The sequence below is a fragment of the Mytilus californianus genome, unplaced genomic scaffold (genome assembly GCF_021869535.1).
Source record: "Mytilus californianus isolate M0D057914Y unplaced genomic scaffold, xbMytCali1.0.p SCAF_3, whole genome shotgun sequence".
NCBI lineage: Eukaryota > Metazoa > Mollusca > Bivalvia > Mytilida > Mytilidae > Mytilus > Mytilus californianus.
In genome coordinates, this window is record NW_026262679.1 from 1,136,444 (window position 1) to 1,151,059 (window position 14,616).

Here is a 14,616-nt window from a genome sequence, read left to right on the forward strand (position 1 = left end):
AAAATAGCAGAACACAATCTCGGTCTATATCTTTATTCAAATATACAAATTTTGAGACTGGAAAGTGATTCATTTGTATAATTATTATTTCAAATTGAAATAATAATGTATTGTATTGTATTATTTCAACTGTTTTAAAAAATACAGAACATTTTTTGTATAATTTTATTTTTTTCAACTTTGGCAAATAAGGGGAAGCAACTCATATAACCTTACTTTTACTACAAAACATTTTTATAAATTACACCACTTTCCGCAAAATATATTTTTGTATAGTTTTAGTATGTTGTTCATAGATAGTAACAGACTTGTTTTTCAGAGAAAAACTTTGTGTTGCAATTAGTTGCAGGTTGTTCACTAAATTGACTAGACTATACTGAAATGAGTAGTGTGTAGTTAAACTTTCATGACATCAACTTGGTGAAGCTTTACTACAATAATTCCTTAACACAAACAATGAATAAAAGTTTTGAGGGCCAAACTATAGCTGAACATTTTGAAATAAGACAACCCTGTCACATGTATGCTAAACTATGAGATGTTTAGTTTATGTTGTTTTTTCTTTTTTTTTTTTGGAAAGGGGGGGGGGGGGGAGAATAGTAAGTTAATTTGCCTCTATAGGTTTATAGTGATGTGATGTATGAATGTGTATAGCCATGTTTTAGGAACATGTCGTATGAATTACATTTTCTAATGCAAATTTTATAGAATAAATAATCAAAACAACAACTTATGCATCTTTATTAACAACATATACAGTAAAAAAAAGAATGTGAACTCGTGATACACACAGAAACGTAGACAAAAGAAATGAGCAGTGCATTTTCCTTTCATAAAAAAGTGCCCTGCCCTCCACTGCACCCTGCCCCTTTTGATTTCTAACTGGAGCACTGTTATATATATATATTTTACAACATATGAATGAAATAATTCACTAACCATTATGTCTACTGTGTAGTTATAACAAATCATAAATGAAGTATGTTCTAAATTGGTTCCCATGAACAAATTGTGATGATAATTATACACACTATTTTGTAAAATGTTCCTATTCATTGCATTTTGTGTATCAAAAAGAATGCCATACAATGTCCGTATAGAAACTGATAAAACACTGATTGGAGCTGCAATTAAAATTGTTAAGGCAGTACTACAGTAAACCTAAAGTAAAATCATCTATCTAAACTGTTATTATTTCAGTTACAACTATAACTCTTAGGACATGCTAGAAAAGTATAACTATATGAATCAGAGCTATTCCAGATTTATGTTCAAGAAATGATTATTGTACCATATGTAACAAAATGGTACAACAAGAGGCTCCAAGGAGCATGTATTGCTTGTCTTGATGTTTTGTCTGCAGCAACTGCTGATGTCATTATAAAAGTGTAATGTTTAAATTCATTTATCAATAAAATATGGAAGAATTTTTTTGAAAAGATTTCAGATGGACAGCAATTGATAGCAAAAGGGGTTTCTTAGTGTGATCAGTTTCAAGAAATTAAAAAAAGAAAGATAACTTCCAGAAATGGTTTAGGTTTACAATGTTGTAGGTATGTAATGAAAAAATATCGTTCTCTAAATGTTGTAAAAATGCCTACCTATAATTGGCTTTAAATGATAAATATTCACTGACTCACAAAAAAACCTTAATTGTACATACCTGTGCTGCTAGTAGCTTTTCTCTAGAGCCACTAGATTCTTCTGACTGAAGTTTATATAACATGTTCTTTAGTGTCTCTAAGCTACCGGGTTGATGCCTCCCTGTGTAAGTTGGGGCCTTCAAAAAATCAAGAAAAAAAAACTCTTTTAAGATTTCTAAACTGCCTAAAATTGAAGAAAAACTGTATATCCTGAACAATTCATATATAATATACTTCAAACTATGAAATAATGTTTTCTTTAACATTGAAAAAATGAAATAAATATTCATATCAAACTTTTGCAGCAAATATATCTATTTCTATGAATATGTCATTCTAGATACATACATAAATAAATAAAATGTGTTCAAATAATTAAAAAATTCATAAGGGTTCCACGGAACCCAGTGTCTCGCCTACTTTTGCTGTTAATCGCAGGCTCAACAAAAATGAAAAAAAAAAGTAATAAACATATTCCTCTCTATTCTATCTTTTGATTGCAAGTAGCTTCTGTCCAAGTTTGGTAAAAATCCAGGATAGTTTATGAATCTAATAAATGTTTTAAAAACTTAAACTGCAGACTGTATGTAATGTTAACTGGAAGAAAAACTAAGTTCATTTATAAGTAAAATACGGAAAAAATGGAACAAAATTTTAACAAAATTTCCTTCTAGATACTAGCTTTTAATCATAAACAAGCTTCTGTCCAAATTTGGTACAAATCCAAGATAGTTTAAGAAAGTTGTTAAAATTTTAAAAACTTTAACCACAGAGTGAATGTAATGTTAACTGGCAGAAAAACTAAGTCCATTTATAAGTAAAATACGGAAAAAATAGAATTTTTTTTTTACAAAATTTACTTTTGAATATTATGTTATGATCATAAACAAGCTTCTGTCCAAGTTTGGTAGAAATCCAGGATAGTTTAAGAAAGTTATTAAAATTTCAAAAACTTTAACCACAGAGTGAATATTTGTGGACGCCGCCGCCGACGCCGACGCCGACGGAATGTAGGATCGCTATGTCTCGCTTTTTCGACTAAAGTCGAAGGCTCGACAAAAATAGAGAAGAAATCTTACAAAAAGTTCATACTTTAATGAGTAACAATTTTTTTTCAAACACAGAAGGTACATTACATGCAAATTGTCAATATATACCTACCTTTACATCAGAATCACTTGTATCTTCATCTACATAAACAGGTGATTTACTGTAAAACAAGGCATACAACTCTCATTTATATGTAATTATATGTCTAATTAACAGATTCTTATTGATCATGTTTAAAAGTAAAGATACTAATTGATTGTATACAAAACTTTTAAATGTATATGATATAATTCAAACTGAATATGATTAGTTGATTGATTGGTGTTTAATGCCAATTTTAGCACAATTGGCTATTTCATGGTGGTCAGTTTTTATTGATGGAGGAAGCCGTATTGCCCGGAGATACCCATGACATTCAGCAGGAAAACTGACAATCCTAGTCAATTAAGATTGGAGTGGAATGCAACTGCCATGTGCAGGCTTAAAAATTACAACCTCACTGTTGACAGGCTAGTGATACAGTAGCTGAACTATTTAGACCTCTTGGCCACCAAGGCCCCAAAACTGTATATGATATAATTCAAAATGTATATAATATAATAGAAGGTAAATCCAAATAACAGAGCTTTTAACAGATTTAATCTACAGTTAGCTAAAAAGTCTACAACACTGAGTTGGAAACTCGTACCAGAGAAAATATTCCAGACAGTCCTTTTTACATCAACAAGTGGCTTTTTTTTCTTTTTCACATGTCAATGTATCTCTTGTAGATAATGAAAAAGAAAACCGAAGATGTTGATTACAAGGGGTGTTTACAATCATCATCTCTAAGGCACCTTAATAATCCCCTAGCTTCATGCTCCCCTTGAGTGTTTGAACTCTAACCTGATTAAACCAAAGACTTTAAAAATTGTTACATTTGTATTTGCAGCTTCTCTGTTAAGCATGTAGTATTTATGAGTACAAGAAAAGATAGGTCTGCTTAGTCAGAATACTGATTGATTGTTGGTGTTTTATGCCACTTTCAGCACTATTGGCTACTTTTTATTGGTGGAGGAAGCTGGGGTGATCAAAGAGAACCACCAAACTTCGGCAGGAACACTGGAAATCCTACTTAATTAAGGTCTGAGTTGAACACACCTGCCATGTGCTAGGTTCAATCTCACAACATGAGTGTTGACACTCTAGTGATTGCTGTAGATGTACTACTTAGACCACTTGTGGCCCCTATCAGAATAGTGTACATAACTGGTAAGTTTTCTTACTTAATATAAAAATATGAGCCATTAGGTTAAAAATCTGACTCAAAGTATTCATTTAGTATCAAGCAAGCATGTTCATATAAAATTATTGTCCTGAACATCCATGATATATTTGTTGCAGACATTGGACATTAAAGTAGCCATCAATCAGCCAATCATAACATCTTTGAGATTTGCTTGATTTTATAACATTCAAAGCTATGGTGTAAATGTTAAGATATTTTATTAAGAGACCTTTGTTTTTCGTTCATTTTTTGTACATAAATTTAGTTTTCTCGTTTGAATTGTTTTACATTGTCATTTCGGGGCCTTTTATAGCTGACTGTGCGGTATGGGCTTTGCTCATTGTTGAAGGCTGTACGGTGACCTACAGTTGTTAATTTCTGTGTCATTTGGTCTCTTGTGAAGAGTTGTCTCATTGGCAATCATACCACATCTTCTTTTTTATAATTAAGAATAAACTAACTGGTCATGTATGAAATATGTTTTGGTAATGCATAACACTTACAATGCCACTTGTTTTTCCCAAGGTCTATCACCTTCCAGAACTATATCTGTATCTGGACTTAGTGGTCGTCTAGATCTAATTGGGGTTCCTAAAATCAAATGAAACTCAACTGAATAAACAGAGAAATGTACACAGAGAAAAAATTGTGACAGATTCAAATTAATTTACAACAACTCTACAATTTGGTAATTTTCATATACATAAATAATTTATTTAAAAAATATTTATATCCTACAACCAATTGGGAGATGTTCAAATAAGAAGAACAATTCTTAATTTCTCCATCTACATGTAAATTAGGGCTTAACAAGAATGTGTCCATAGTACACTGATGCCCCACTCGCACTATAATTTTTATGTTCAGTGGACCGTGACATTGGGGTCAAAACTCTAATTTGGCAGGGGGTCCTCGGTGGCCAAGTGGTCTAAGTAGTTCTACTACTGTAATCACTAGCCAGTCAACACTGAGGTTGTGAGTTCGAACCCCGCTCGTGCGGGTGCACTCGACTCCAATCTTAATTGACTAGGATTGTCAGTTTTCCTATCGAAGGTCGGTGGTTTTCTCCGGGCACTCCGGCTTCCTCCACCAATAAAAACTGGCCGCCACGAAATAGCCCAAAAGTGGCGTTAAAACACCAACAATCAATCAATCAATCTAATTTGGCATTAAAATTAGAAAATCATAGGGAACATGTGTACTAAGTTTCAAATTGATTGGACTTCAACTTCATCAAAAATTACCTTGACCAAAAACTTTAACCTGAAGCCAGACAGACGGACAGACAAACGAACGGACGCACAGACCGAAAAACATAATGCACCTCTACTATCTATCGTAAATGTGGCATAAAAAGGTAAAACAGAACATTATTTGTGCTTTCAGAAATGACCAAGTGCTAGAACAAAGAATAATTTAAGCCCAACAATTCTGTGTATTTTTGTGATATGTGTGCATGTTATTTTGAAACATACTTACATTGTTGTATAAAAGATATGATATAAATCATCAGGTATCTATACCAGTACATGTATAATGAATGTTTATCTTGGTTCTATTATTCAAACTAATTTAATAACCTGATTTGGCGTGAACTGTGTGATTGTAGTGGTATTGAATTGTCTATTTTTGTTTTGGTGTTGGTTAAAATTCATGTTTATACACATAACAATGTATTCTGCAAAATAACCCGTCATCACAGTCAATTAAAAAATATGAAACGACTGAAATCAGCATTTATAACCAAGTATTTCATCATTTGTTTGTATACAGAAACAATTTTAAACTCCAAGTATGGAAACAAAATTATGTTTTTTCAATATTTTATTCAGTGTGATGTTGCTATAGCATAGATAGGATACTAACCAGTTATAGGACTTGCCCCTGCAATCTCATGGTGTGCTGGTGCTGACATTCCTGCTATCAATGCTTCTGTATCTAAACTGGAACACCTTGGTACTCGATTATCTCCCTTTAAAGAATCCAAAATGGAGTCTGACCTTTTATCACTTGCATTATCTAAATATTGTTCTAAAATATCACTGCTGTTTAGTTTCTTACCACTCTCCATTACTTCTTTAGGAAGTTGGCTAGTTAGGTCATATTTATCTTTTCCACGTCTTGATTTTCGAGGAGATTTCATCAGGTCATCGTATCTCAGTCCCTGAGCTGAGGTATCTTTAAATGAGTCATTACCTAAGAGTTCAGAAACACCAACACCATAGACAGGTTGTGAAACTAAACTTGTTATATCAGAGCCTTCTAGTCCATTAACCCAGCTTGGTGGAGGTCTACCAGACCTCAGGTCCCGTTTAGACCACATAGAATCAGCAGGGTCCGTAATATCCAAAGCATCTATCCAACTTGGCGATTTAGTGTCTGTAACATTAGGATCTTTGATCCATTTCTGTGGTTTCTTGAAAAGTTTTTCACTTTGTCTAGTTGATGACGGTGACACTGATCGACTTCGTTCACGTAATGGAATAGAACCAGCTCTAGTATTAAAACTACTTGGCGGTCTCTTAATGAAGAAATCATTGGCATTGTCTGACCTGTTAGTTAAAGGATCTATAATTCCAACAGTCCTCTGTTGAGATTTGGGTCTTTTATAAGAGTAAATATGTTTACGTTCTGAGTACCCAGCTGTTGGGTTCATTGTCATCAACATATCTGTAGAAACACTATCAATATCACTTTGAGGTTTACGGAGCTCGTCATGTTGAATCTGAATTAATAGGTCACCAGATCTGTTTAATGCATCCTCAGCTGAAATCCATATAATCAATGTTAGAAATATTTCAGTCATACTTGTTTAATATCAAAATCAAATCTCTAACAGCCTTGCCATGTGAACATAACTTTTATTGTTTTTTGTTTTGAAACATTGTGGTTTTTTCGTTTATCATATTAAACTGTGAATTTAAGGAGATGTAGAGTATATGTCAATAAGAGAGTAAAAATCAATAAAACTTGTACATCTGTTTAATTGTTTATTTACTATAGGCAGCATAATCAGCACTGTAAAGTTTTATTATTTTAAAAAAAGAAATTTGCCACTATTCACAAGGTTTGGGTTAATTGTTACTATTACATGTATTTTCATTCTCAACTGTCAAAAGTGGTTGAATGTAAATCATTTAAAAAATAAAAGAATGTAAGCCAGGTGTTTGGCTTTAGTAAGCATGGTTAAAAAGAGAGGCATCTAAGAGCCTGAATTGCTCACATAGCAAAACAGGCAATTTGAAATTTATTTTAACCTTTTTGACAGTCACAAAATGTTTTTTTAGAAACAAATTAATTCTTTTCAAACATACAGCTTTTGGAGAGCATTCAAGTTAAATCAAAAGGAACAAATTATATCCTTGATTCAAATGGCCCTTCATTAAGTAGCCTTATCAATATCATAGACCAAAGAACAAAATTGTAGATTTAAATTTACTTGTTTCAAGTTTAATTTTTACACTTTCTCTCTATCAATTACTTTTTTCAAGAAAATATAAAAAAAATATATTCAAAGCTCATAACACTCATCATTACAGGGCAACAACTTTTATATGCAGTTAATTCATGGATTTTATCATACAAGCATTTTTGTAAATCTTATATATTGCTGATAATTTTTATGGTTGCCATGTTGGTTGATTGGCAGGAACCAAAAACAAACTTTTTACAACATACCCTAAGATCATTCAGCTCAACTTTGGTTGAAATTGGTCCAGGGGTTTAAGGGAAGAACATTTTTTGATATTTTATGACAACAGACGACAAGTGATGGCAATAGCTAACATGGCCCATAGGGTCAGGTGAGCTAAAAATTATTATTTAAAGCTAAAGATGTGAAATATAAGCTCTTTTTAGTTTAAAGAGATTTCTTGTTTATCATTCTGGGAAAAAAAACAAAAAAAGCTAATAACACAAGATGTTTGATACATAGTTAAGACAATCTATTCCTTTGATGAAAAACAGACTGAATAATGAGTGTCTAAAATTGTTTTTCAAATTTATGTCCTAAATACCATATCTACTACAGAAACTAGTAAACTTCTCTTCCATATATAACCAAAATAAATTGTTAAAAATTGGGAAATTGGTTTGAAAGGTATCAGAATGTAGTGCAAACATTATGTAGTAGAGAATTGATAAGAAGTAGTGGATTCGTAAACGATAATCAACGAGCGACTTTAGTCGCAAGTTGATTATCGTTTCCGAATCCACTACTTCTTATCAATTCTCTAGCTTAACCCATTTCTAGTAAAACGACTGTCTGTTTTATGTTTTGACAATGAATCAACGGAATTTCATAAAAATAATTTCGTATTTTGTCTTTTTTATTTTATAATAGCTGGAAATGATTATATCCACACGGTTCACGTCTATATTTAAGTTAACATACGTTTAATATAACTTAAATGGGTTGTTAGCTCCCCTTTTTATTACCAGATTTCATACTTGTATATTTATATTTCATTTAATGCTTTATCATTACAAAGTATTTAAATTATATAGATTTTGGTATTTATTATTTATTCAAAAAGACATATATAAATATACAGAATTTATTTATCTTTTTTTGAATAGTTAAAAAATTGTAATTACCAAAATTTAGAAACCTTTGAAATTTACATATATAGTATTTAGCAATCTGCTATTGTTGACAGCTGACTAAGGATTGTCTACAATTTAACCGTACTAAGTCAAATACATATATTTAGCGTAGTTGCCATAATACTACAATTTCATGATGCTCCAGTTAATGATGCTTTCGGAAATAAATAAAATAATTGCTTAAGGTCTTTTTTGAACAATTATACATGAATTTTGTTTAAACTGTTTCCCTTTCATTAAGTTTAGATTATTTTTAACGTTATTACATTTGGCATCCATCGTAAACCAGTCAATAAACTGGTATTATCTGTGGTACGCATTCTGAATCTCCAGCAGAATTGCTCTTGCTACAGATGTACAATGTATAATTATGTAAATGTTTTACTTTTACATTCAAGCTGCTCATAGCGGTGATCGTCTAGTCGTTGGTACCGAAAAACATAACTGTGACATTAACAGTGCCAAGTTCAAACCTTGTACCCGAATTGAAATTTTTTCATTGTAATTTTTTTCTCGACAAAAATATTGTTTTAATCTTAGAGGTATTATATACTTCATTTTCATTTAAAGGCGATGATTTTGTTTCTATTTTTTACAATCAAAGAAGTAGTTTTACGGTCGTAGCTTATATATCACACTTTATTCAAATTAGAGTCCGTTCAATGTTGACGTGATGTATATGTGGACCATTTATAATCAAACAAAGAAAAAAATATTGATAGTACGATATCATTATAAGACTAAAACCATAAGTAAGTATTTGCTATGATAAAAAGGAAAAGTCCTTGTACGTTAAAAGTGACAAGTGTAATGGGCATATGAATGTTTATTTTATCAAGGAATTGCACTAATATATACAATTCCTTGATTCCCTAGTGTTTAGAACTAGTGTGTAATAGCCACAATCGTATAAAGACCCATCGGTTCATTATAACGATGTTGAAAATCGACCAATGTTCAAACCTGACATCGTGAATAAACTCTGTTTTAAGATATTTCCATACTGCTTATAACTATAATCAAGAACGTTCAAATGTAGAACATAATCTTCCTTAAAAAATAACGCCCAAAATAAAACAATTTAAATAAATTTGAAAAGAACATGAACAAATCCAGACATAGTATATATATTTTATTAGATAACAAAAGCGAATTATCTCTGAGACAGACATACAGTTTATTGACATGTATTGACAGTTGTGCGCTTTATGAGTGTTATTTAAACATTGATTTATGTCAGCACTTGTGGTATAGTGGTATCGTGCATAGACTGAAGACTACTGATTATGAAGAAAATACGCGCGAGTTCGAACCCTTCATATTCCACTCGTTTTTGAGAGGATAAAAAATCGTAAGTTAAAAGTTTAAAGTTATAAAATAAGTTATCTTAAGTTAACGAAGTGGTCAGTGGATTCTTGAAAAATAATCTACTGTAAGAACAATAGACTGACGTCAGAGAAATGGGTTAAATAGTATATACACTACTAAAAATAAATCAGGTAAAATATAAAAAAATAAGATAACTTATCCACAACATCAATTCTGTTCTTGACACACCAGGAAAAATCATTTTTAATAAATCATTATTTAAGAGTAAAATATATATACAACTGTAAAAAAATATTGTTAGAAGTTCAGTTATACTTGGATGTTATATGTTTTTTTCAAAATAATATACAAAACAGGATATGACATCATATAAGGTAGCACTTAGATTACACCCTGTTAGAATTTAGTCATTTAAAAGTTTACTTTAAACCTGGCAGTGTTTTTAAGCGCAATTAATGTTTCAAAATTTCTCAATTACTAAAAAGGTCTACTGTCTGGTACAGTTTCATTCTGCCAGCTTCATTCTAAATATAACACTAAAAGCTAGTGCTTCTAATGTTTTCAAAGAAATTTTTTGATTTCCCTTTTTTTAATAAGTTTTGATAATCAAATATGCAAACAAAAAGCTCAAATAGATAACTGTTTTCCAAATTACAAGTGCTCTTTCTTTAACAGGTGTCATACCATGTTTTCATGTAGTTATAAAGACACACACACACACACACAGATAGCCTACACCAATGATTCTTACCTATCTGATGGGTGAAGCCTGGGCAAATGATAGCAGCAGGATGAATATGATGTATTATACAATGAAATGTCCAAAAACCATCACACAATCAATTCATTCTGTATTTGTGCAGAGCAATTTTTTAAACATGATACATAAAAGTATTTCCCTAATTAAATGAGATATATGATTCAAATTCCTGTGATCTTTATTGTAATTTTAGTCCAATAAGTATTCAGCCTTTCTGAACTAAGTAGTAAATTGTAACGAAAATTAACAGGTACTTCTAAATTTTTGACTACTTTACTGGACCTAATTAAGATCAATGGTATCAAAACTTTTGTCAATATCAAGCAGTCATTTTGAATAACCAAATACTCTTATTTATGTTTTAAGCATCTTCAATGTTTCCAATACCACAAAATACAAAATGAATTCATAGAAAATGCTCACAGAGAATGTTGTCTCAATAATGATTATTTCTCATTAACTTTTGGTTAGAGTGTAAGTGTACAACAGTAAAGTTACACATAAAGATAAACAACATATTGTTATTAGAACTGAAGTATAATTAGTTTTAATTAAAACACAATTTTTCAGTAAAACTATTACACATCTATGTAAATTCTTTGAAGATTTTTTTACATTATGAAGATAAGGATTTTGTGCTATGTTTATGTGAATGTCCTTTTTTCAACAAATATATATCCTTGACTTTGTATGTAAAGAACTGTTGTTTATAATAACCCTACCTTCTCTCCTTAGTTTAGAAGATTTCTCCATTCTATCATAATTACTGTTCATACTTGTCTTTACATCAGCTAGTTTCATTTCAATCTCAGTGTCCCTAACACCAGTCTGAAGTGACCGGTCTGCTGTCATGTGTAGTATAGATTTAGGGTCAAGCAGGTCTGATACATCACGTTTATAAGGCACAGACATACGACTGGTCAGACCTGAATATTGGTCCAGGTAAGCCTGGAGAGCCTCAGTTGCAGATGTGAAGTCACGACTGCCAACCTGGATACGTGCACCATTACATTTGATTCTACAACTAGGTAGTGACCCTGCCAAGGGGCCATGTGAAAATCCTAATTCCATGATTATATCACTTAGATACTCATTTTATGATAAGTTTTTCGAAGTCTCTTTCTGGGCTCTTCAGGCTAAAAAGATAATTTAATTCACATTACATGAGGGTCATAAGAGGGTACCTTTATGACGAATAACAGTCAAAAATCAAACCAAATAATGTTAACAGAAATTTTTTATCAGTATTTGTTGTTACCGGTAATTTTTTATCAGTATTTGTCATTAAAAGTAATTTTGTATCAGTATTTGTCGTTACCAGTAATTTTTTATCAGTATTTGTTAAAAAAGGTAATTCTTTATCAGTATTTGTCATTAAAAGTAATTTTGTATCAGTATTTGTCGTTACCAGTCATTTTTTTATCAGTATTTGTTATTAAAGGTAATTTTTTATCAGTATTTGTCATTACAGGTAATTTTGTATCAGTATTTGTCATAAAAGGTAATTTTGTATCAGTATTTGACATTAACAGTAAACTTTGGTTCATGACAATAATATGTACATGTGCAAATTGCAACCTTTCGAAGTACACTACAGCTCGGGTGGATTTTGCTTTGTCCACCGGCCCACCATGGGATTGGGCACCGGGTGGGCAAAATTTGTACCTTGTCCACTCTGCCCACCTGTAGGAGTGGGCATTCAATTTCTTTTGTTTCATCTAAAGATTTGCAAGTACAATCACTTGAAAAAAGCAGATAAGCATTTGTAATCAATATTTTTACAAAAAAGAGATTATAGCTAGAGTGGGCAAGGGTGGACTGCCCACGGTGGGCCGGTGGAAAAAGCAAAATCCACACGGGCTGTTGTGTAATATCAGACGTTAAGTAAATATCAATCAATCCATCAAAGTAACCTTGGTGGTAGTATCTGGTATGTCTCGGTTAGACTTGAACATAAATGCAGGTTTCATTTTCTTCATGAAGATAAAAAAATTTTTTTAATGATTTTAACAGTAACGGTTAATTATTTGAGACTTCTGAAAGTAACCAAAATTTAACGTTTGATGCCTGAAGGTAAAGGGCATTCCTACTCTCTTACATGTAACCTCAATTGATAATCATTTTATTTTCAGTAAAAATGACTCTCAATGGACATTTTCTAGTGTATTTAAAGAAATAATCACTGACCATAAATTTGAAAATTCTGTTTTAAAAAACTTAAAACAAGTATTTCTTATTACTGGTCTGATAATGAACTACATCATGCATTGCACACTTATATATAACTTTGAAATACATTTGTACTATAACAAAACTTTGTAACCTTCATCATAAAGACTGTCGTTCCATTATAAATATCATCTGAATAATCCAAGATGCTATTCAAAAAAACTGATAATTTCACAATTTAAGCACTCATATATTTTGCAATAGGTTTTAACTAAATTTGATCAAGTTACAAGGTGGAAAATTGAAAGAAGGCCATGAAGTTATATAAGAAGAGAATGAAAGGCTTAACAGCCAACAATTGACAAATGTTATTCATGCATACATGTATATAATATACCTTTACATTGTCACAATATATATATGTACTGCTACAAGGCTTAGAACAAAAAAGAATATAAATGTACAAGGCTTTGCCCAGCCTTTCTATCCTGTTTGAAGCCTAGTAAAATTTTATGTTTTGAAAAATGTATGGTTTTACTGCTTAACTTAACACTAAATATCTTGGGTAAAATCAACAATTATGAAATCATTGTAAAATGAACTACATAAAAATTCCACTGACTAGTCACCTATATTCTTTCCAGACATCATAGATAAAACTCTATGGAAACACATTATTAACATCACAATGGTCAGTGACTATATAAAACCAAAAGTGTATGAGAACAATGCATTTTGACTGCACAAATAGCGCAGTTGCAGTTTAAAAATGATGCTTTAACACACAATAAATAATAACAAGAGATCAAGTTTGTGTTTCATAAGCCTGTAAACATTTAAAATCATATTTTGAACCAAAATAAATGATAACCTGAACAATGTTTTTGAGTTTTTATAAGCCTCTAAACTTCAGACATCAATCTTAGAATAAAAAATATCAGTTACTGTTCACAAAAACTTAAATGTCAGTAGTAAATAAGTTAAAGACTATAATTTATACTAACCATTACTAATGAAAATCTTAAGTAAACTGATAAGGTTATTATATTAGATCAATTACAAAATATAGTCCTTCCAGTATGCAGCAAAATAAACAATTGTAAGACCAGAAAATCTGTAGAACAGAATATTAAAATTTGTTTTACTTTACTTGGTCTATAAATTATTAGGAAAAGTTTGAAATTGCGCACATTTTGAATTACGAAAAATGTAAAGTTTCGAAAAAAATGAAAGAGTTTATGAAGTTTAAGTCTACACGGTCAGTAGTTTAGGTCAGAATTATATTGGAATTTGTAAGTGCACCAAAAATGTCAACAATGAAATTTTTTTTAAAATCAATGTGAAGTATTATCCATGTATATTGAATTTGAATGTAAAATTTTGAATAGCTGACTGCATTTAGTAAGCTTGCATATATATATTACCTTTGTGACTGCACAATTACTCTGACACACTCCACGTTAACAATGGAAACAAAAACTTATATGTTGTATATGTAGGATCATTTAACCTAAAGAATGATAGGTATTGCTCAGTTTTTATGGCATCTGAAGACATATGGTCATATCATTCTAATAAATGGTATTTGGGTTACTTGTGGTTCAAATTAAACATTTATGGTCCACTGACCACTATTCAAAATTAAACTGATTGGATTAAAAAATTACTGTATCATTCTTTAATTATCTGATTGAATTTTATCATTAAAGATTTAATTAGAAGATATTAATCCCTGTCTTAACCTTTGACATTGCAATAAATTACTAGCTTTTGTAAAAGGATTTACATAGTAA

General features: G+C 31.0%; 1 protein-coding gene across 4 annotated transcripts in view; it reads right to left on the reverse strand.

Moving 5' to 3' along the window:
* Positions 1-14,616, reverse strand: part of LOC127733789 (uncharacterized) — a 31,264-nt gene that overhangs the window by 12,223 nt on the left and 4,425 nt on the right. For 3 of the 4 annotated variants that reach the window (XM_052243106.1, XM_052243107.1, XM_052243105.1), the window contains exons 3-8: positions 11,377-11,790; positions 10,646-10,663; positions 5,827-6,726; positions 4,464-4,551; positions 2,805-2,853; positions 1,664-1,780 (exon numbers count right to left, since the gene is read on the reverse strand). In XM_052243106.1, coding sequence (XP_052099066.1) covers positions 1,664-1,780; positions 2,805-2,853; positions 4,464-4,551; positions 5,827-6,726; positions 10,646-10,663; positions 11,377-11,725 — 1,521 coding nt within the window. In that variant the 5' untranslated portion in view covers positions 11,726-11,790. The remainder of the gene's footprint in view (positions 1-1,663; positions 1,781-2,804; positions 2,854-4,463; positions 4,552-5,826; positions 6,727-10,645; positions 10,664-11,376; positions 11,791-14,616) is intronic. The other variant, XM_052243108.1, reaches the window with a different exon arrangement.